At 39.6% G+C, this 6,937-nt stretch overlaps 1 protein-coding gene across 2 annotated transcripts in view; it reads left to right on the top strand.

Annotated features, from left to right (window-relative positions):
- Positions 1-2,066: 2,066 nt before the first annotated feature.
- The window catches only part of LOC113660774 (CD209 antigen-like protein 2), an 8,307-nt gene continuing 3,436 nt past the window's right edge, over positions 2,067-6,937 (top strand). Inside the window, exons 1-2 of one of the 2 annotated variants that reach the window (XM_027174560.2) lie at positions 2,067-3,233; positions 6,791-6,924. In XM_027174560.2, coding sequence (XP_027030361.2) covers positions 3,098-3,233; positions 6,791-6,924 — 270 coding nt within the window. In that variant the 5' untranslated portion in view covers positions 2,067-3,097. Of the gene's footprint in view, positions 3,234-5,352; positions 5,454-6,790; positions 6,925-6,937 lie in introns of those variants that run through there. The other variant, XR_007143427.1, reaches the window with a different exon arrangement.

Genomic DNA, 6,937 nt, shown 5'->3' with positions numbered 1-6,937 from the left:
ATATATATATATATATATATATGACTTAAACAAGATCACTTATAGAATCAGAATCAGCTTTATTCGAAAGTGGGATGCACAGCTAGCAGTTGGGGGGGGGGGCAACTGGCACCAATAACAATAAAAATAGACTGTCACTACTTGGCGATTGTTTTATTTATTGTGCTATACAAAATGAAACACTTATTTACAATAATATACAATTTTCAGGACACTGACAGGACTGCTTCTGCTGTGATTTAAGTTCTGACTGTTTTGACTGTTTCTGATTTGCAGGGGCTTTCTGCTTCAAACAGTATTAATTATTAATTAATTGTTGAATGAATGATTGAATTCAAACTGAATTAAATTCTATTAATAAATCGGTATCAAACATGCATAACTGTTAAGGCCTGGATTCAAACTCTGGTCAGTGGTGTGGGAGCCAATTGCTTAGTCTATCTGCAACTGGAAGGGGTAACGAGACACAGAGTGAGCAGGACCTGAGCGGTTGGAAAAGACAAGGCGAGAAGAGAAGAGAGGTGATGCAAGGCTGGATGTTGCAGAAAGCAAGTAAACAGGCAAATTAATTGTGGTCCTCACTGGAAGCCAGAATGATTTGCTGAAGAATGGCTGGAGAAAACCGGTGTTTATCTGTGCTGCAGACAGATGAGTAGTTGGGAACTAATGAGACACACACAGGAAACATAAGGAGAAAACATGAGGAAAACACACAAGAACAGAAAAAACAGGTACCATGACAGTACCAACCCCCTTCTCAATGGGACCCTCCAGTTGACTGGCCAGGTTTACCCAGATGGGCCCAATGTAAATTTTGTATTAGAGAGTCAAGTCAAGTCAAGTCAAGAAGCTTTTATTGTCATTTCAACCATATATAGCTGTTGCAGTACACAGTGAAATGAGACAACGTTTCTCCCGGATCAAGGTGCTACATAAAACAAAGACAGGGCTAAGGACATAAGTAGTCTTAGCCACATAAAAATGCAACTGTGCAACCTGGTGCAAACAGTGCAGGACAAAAGACAGTGCAGGACAAAAAACAGTGCAGACATAAAGTTACAAGACAATACAAAAAGTACAAAAAATGCAATACACAAAAGACAAGAAACAGTAACAGAAACAGTGCCGACCGACCAGTGTAAATACTGAATGTTCAAACAATATTTCATGCAGTAACATTAGAATGTACACAGCTTCTTATCAGAAGTTCCTTTGGATAATATATAGAGTTGTGCGAAAAACAGCAAATGACTGAAATATTGTATAGTATGTGCGTAATGGCTGAGATATTGTACAATATGTGCAAAAACAGCTGAAATGTTGGACAGTATGTGCAAAAACAGCAGAAAAGTGTGCAAAACAGTGTGTGTGTTTTGTGAGGGTCTATGCAGTCCATACAGATGATGTGTGTGTATGTTGTGCTCAGTATAGTACAGTTCAGTTATTGAGAAGTCTGATGGCTTGTAGGAAAAAACTGTTACACAGTCTGTTCGTGAGGGCCCGAATGCTTTGGTACCTTTTTCCAGACGGCAGGAGGGTGAAGAGTGTGTGTGTGAGGGGTGTGTGGGGTCATCCACAATGCTGTTGCCTTTGCGGATGCAGCATGTGGTGTAAGTGTCCATGATAGAAGGAAGAGAGACCCCAATAATCTTCTCCGCTGTCCTCACTATCCGCTGCAGGGTTTTGCGATCCGAGATCGTACAGTTCCCAAACCAGACAGTGATGCAGCTGCTAAGGATGCTCTCAATGGTCCCTCTGTAGAACATGGTCAGGATGGGGGGAGGGAGATGTGCCTTTCTCAGCCTTCTTAGGAAGTACAGACGCTGCTGGGCTTTCTTGGTGATGGCACTGGTGTTGAGTGACCAGGTGAGGTTCTCCGCTAGATGAACACCAAGAAATTTGGTGCACTTGACAATCTCTACAGATGATCCGTCAGAGGGGCTCAGGACCCAAATCTGCCCCCCCACATGCTATATCCCTCACAATATAAAGTATTACAGGCTCCCTAAGACACACATCCATCATCCTCTTCATGGTGTAAGCAGGGTGATATAACATGACCCAACTGGGTGGAGGGGGGTCAGCAGGGCTGAAGTAGACCAGCTTTAGTAGGGAAACATGCAAGGAACTGTGGAGCTTGAGACAGACAACGGAGGGGTTAATAATGCTTTCAATAATGAAGGGGCCTAGAGTGGAAGGGGAGAGCTTCTTGGAATCCCTGATGAAGTGGGTCTTCCCCCAGACTGATGTGTGGGAAGCCAGTGTGTTCAAATGATCAATCAGAAGAAGAGATGTGCACAACTGAAGAAGGGCCAGCAAATTCAGGAAACACAAGGAAAGGGAAAAAGTCAGGAAAACACAAGGTTTGAAAAAAGGTCATTCCAAAGGTGTGAAGAGTGAAAATGTACATTCTATACAATTCGGTGTTTTATACGTTGGGGAAGACCCATATATGAGCCTGATGGTCAGACGTCAACAGTCTTTTGTTCATATTAGACAGTCGTTTCCTCCGCAGTCTCTCTTTATTCACACTCGACTGAGAGAGTGTGGAGTTGTCAGTGTATACTTTTTATTTTGTGAAATATAGCAGGTGTTAATGCTGATCCTTGATCACTGGACCATGTGTCATTCAGTCTCAGAGTAAAGCTGCAGTGTTTCTGAAAATGTAAATGTACAAATACTTCAATATCTACTGCAGGAACATGTAACTGAATTCATATGATCATATTCAAACTGATCTAAATATATAAATCAGTCTTAAAACAGGCAACAAGTCTAATAGCTTTGTGTAATGACATTATGAGGAAGAAAAATATGATGAAGGTGCAATGTATAAACCATTATAAATCCACAAGGTTATTTTGATATTTAATAAAACTGCTGGACTCTAACAGGAACATCTACAGGATGTGTAAGAAGCACAGCTAAAAAATCTTCACAGTTTGACCACAGGAAGATACTGATATCCACTTTGCTCTATGACAGACTTCCTTTACTGACAGCTGCACATTTCATTCTTCACACAGAGGCACAGACTGTCAGTCACGTCCATACAGAGATGCGTTAGTTTAATTTTTTATAGTTTTATAGTTTAAAGATGCTTCAACGTTCATCTGAGCGAGTGGAGATGGTGGTGGAAATCTATGAGACTGCAGAAACTGTTAGAGGTCATGACCCTGAGACAGAGAAGAACAATTGTGACACAGAGAGACACCTAGAAGAACAACACACAGGTACAAATGTTAAAGTTTTCAAAAGTGTTTTCTAAAGTAGAGAAACGTTTATTTATGATTTTATATGTTCCAGTGAGTGGAGAAGATGGTGGATATCTGTGAGAATGTAAACATGGTGAGAGGAACACAGAGAGAAAATATAGCTGCAAGCAGCAATTCCGGGGTCATGCCTATCAGATGTGCTCAGAACATGTCGCTGATGAACCATACCAAGTTTCGTAGCGATATGGCATTGTTTTTAAAATCTCGTGGCCACTAGGTGGCGCTGTCACGAAACGTTGCATGCACCCTCAGGTCATGACTATAATGACATATACCAAGTTTCGTGTTGACACACATAAGTTTTACAAAGATACAGCCTCACGTCTGTTTTGGCGTGCTCGCCACCACACAAAATGGCCGTCCGAAAACCGTTTGGTATCGTTTGACTCATCATGCCTCAAGGAGTCTAACAACACCTCCTTCATGATTTTAGACTAAAGTTTGCGGTAGTTATAAGCGAAAATAGCTGTTTTTAAAATCTCGTGACTACTAGGTGGCGCTGTCACGAAACGTTGCATGCACCCTCAGGTCATGACTATAATGACATTTACCAAGTTTCGTGTCGACACGCATAAGTTTTGCGAAGATACGGCCTCACGTCTGTTTTGGCGTGCTCGCCACCATGTATGTTGCCACGGTATACGAGAAGGCATTGGTCTATCAAAAAGCTTTTTTTTGTCTTGGGCGTCTCTGGATTCTACATACAAAAGGACATTTAAATCAGACAAACGGTCTAGGAGGAGTTCGAAAAAGTAGGTTTTACGGAAAATTCAAAATGGCAGAAAGGTATACATGACAGAAAGGACGTCATATGGTGCATTCGAATCGGCATGAGCAAAGGATCCATAATGTGCAAGAATTTTGTCTCTAAGCCTTACGAGTCAGCAGTTATGAACATTAACATAATTGGATTTTGGACTGTTGGTGGTGCTAGAGGGTTTGAGCTAGACACACCAAAGTTGCTACAGTAACTTAAAAGACTGGCCTCTACATGTGTGCCAAACTACATAACTTTCCTATGTACGGTTCTATGGGCTGCCATTGACTTCATTGGAAGAAGAGGAGAAGAAAAACTGACAATAACAATAGGTGTCTTCGCCCCTTCGGGGCTTGACCCCTAATGAGTAACTTCCTCTCTTTACTCAGCTTGTTTTTTAGCCTTGCTTGTCTTTCTGTTTCATATCATCTTTGTGTTACGTTATCTGCATGTGTTTTAACACAAGACATAAACATTTAAAGCTGATTTCTGCACTATATTTACAGATTATACTGTTGATAACATGTAAACCATTGAGACAACTGTGAAACTAATTTATCTTATAGCTGTAAACTGTAATCAAAGGCCTTATCAGACAGGAGCATTTCCTTATTTCTTGTACCATTATAAAATCATTATATTATTACACATACATGTTTTCGTAAGCCAGTCAGCTTATTCAAAATCAGCCCAAAGCTCTGCCCATCATTGCATGCATTAGTAGAAGGGGAGGAGTTTCATACTGATGGCTGGATAGAGTTATTAAGATGTTCTCCAGCTCAGTGTTTATGTTAAACTGTAAATGCTAGATAAGATTGAGATACTAAAACCTGGGTCTTTGGTGTTCATGTACCTGTAGGAGGAGACACTGCATGGAGCAGGTGTTGCAGACTGACTGCAGTGTGGTCGGTGCTGCTTCTGTTTGTTTCCTTGCTGACTGCTGTCACAGTTCTGTGGATCAAATTCAGCATTCTGACTATAGACAGAGACCAGTTACTGTCCAGTTACAACAACCTGACTAAAGAGAGAGACCAGTTACAGTCCAGTTACAATAACCTGACTAAAGACAGAGACCAGTTACAGTCCAGTTACAACCTGACTAAAGAGAGAGACCAGTTACAGTCCAGTTACAATAACCTGACTAAAGACAGAGACCAGTTACAGTCCAGTTACAACCTGACTAAAGACAGAGACCAGTTACAGTCCAGTTAAAATAACCTGACTAAAGACAGAGACCAGTTACGGGAGGAGAGAGACAGATACCAGAAAACATTATTTAGTTCAAGTAGCTGAATTTTGTTTTAATTTTTTTGCTCAACAGTTAAATGCCCTCATTGGAAATCCACGTACCATCTTGAATCTGTGGAATAATGATTTAAACTCACATCCTCTCACATGTTCCTCCAAGATCTCAGAATGAGGTGAATCTTTGTAATACTGATAACACTTTACAATACTGTCCCTGAACTTCTAGGTAACTAAGAATATGAATAAAGGAAAAAATTAATGAATAATTCTTCATTAACACTAAGTTACTAGCACTAACTTCTAGTTAATTACTTACAACTAAGTAACTCCTGAGTCTGAAGAGGTCTCAAAGTCTACTGGAGGATTAATAGATAACTAATATCTGTTTTAATGTTAATTATGGCTGATTAAATGTTTTCCTTATATTCTATTGTCTATGTCAGGGGTATTCAATTAAAATTCAAAGAGGTCCAGTTACTAAAATTCTCTCCGAGCAAAGGTCCGAATCTTATATTGTCACTTAAAATAGTGTACCCTCATGTTAATAAAATCAATAATGCACATACATTTCTATATAATTTATTGTTAATTGTGTATTGTAAATATTGTTAGTGTTTTCAAAGTCTGAACTTGTATGGCACTTGAATGGAAAACAATCCTGTAGTAGTCTTTATTACATATCAAGTAACAGACAACAGACACTGAATTTCTTCTGAATAAAATAAATAAAAAGTGCAAACACAGCTTAGAGCAGCCTGAACTTAGGGCCTATATTTCATGTAATGTAAAACATTCAGAATCTTTTGAATAAAATAAAAGTGCTTTTAATCTTTAAGAAAAAAATTAAACAAAAGACTTTTGAGCTGCCCCTTTTTTAAACATTAACTATATTAATAACACAGGAACCTTAGGCAAAAGGACATTTCAAATACAGGGCAGAATTTACTGAATAAAAGAAAAGTGCAGAGCTTTGAGCAGCTCCCTTTTTCCTCTCTCCTTTCCACCTCTCCTTACTCCCTTTCTGTCTTCCGTTCCTAGTGAGAGAAATGGGCATGTAACTGTCCTGTCAGCAGGTTGAATCTTAATTGTCCTGCCAGCGTAATTAGGTGCATTACTGCCACCTTCTGCTCTGGAGTATGGAACAGAAACTTCTGTTTTTGGCTTGGCTTTTGATGACGCTCCTGTCGTAATAACTAGATTAACTGCGCATAAACGAAAGATTTATCTTTTTATTAATATCAAATAGTTTATATAATCTTACAATTTTAGATTATAAGGAGATGCTTAATATGATAATATTAGAATTTTAACGGGTCCGGGCAGACCCGTCACTCGGTCCGGATCCGGACCGCAGTCCGCCATTTGGTGATGCCCGGTCTATGTGGACAAATAGAAATCATGAATACACAACAACAACAACAACAACAAAAACAACAACAACAATAATAATAATAACAACAACAAAAAGTATGTGTTTTGATCTGTAAATCTTCTTCACTGGTATCTGTAGGTAAACAGAAGTGTTTCAGTTTTAGTTCCAGATTCTATGTCATGTCTAATGAGACGAAGAGCTGGGAGGAGAGCAGAAAAGACTGCAAGGCCATAGGCGCAGACCTGATGATCATAAACAGCAAAGAGGAACAGGTGTGTGTGTGTG

This window comes from Tachysurus fulvidraco, chromosome 7 (assembly GCF_022655615.1).
Source record: "Tachysurus fulvidraco isolate hzauxx_2018 chromosome 7, HZAU_PFXX_2.0, whole genome shotgun sequence".
Classification (NCBI taxonomy): domain Eukaryota; kingdom Metazoa; phylum Chordata; class Actinopteri; order Siluriformes; family Bagridae; genus Tachysurus; species Tachysurus fulvidraco.
This window is presented reverse-complemented; position numbering and strand designations above follow the sequence as displayed.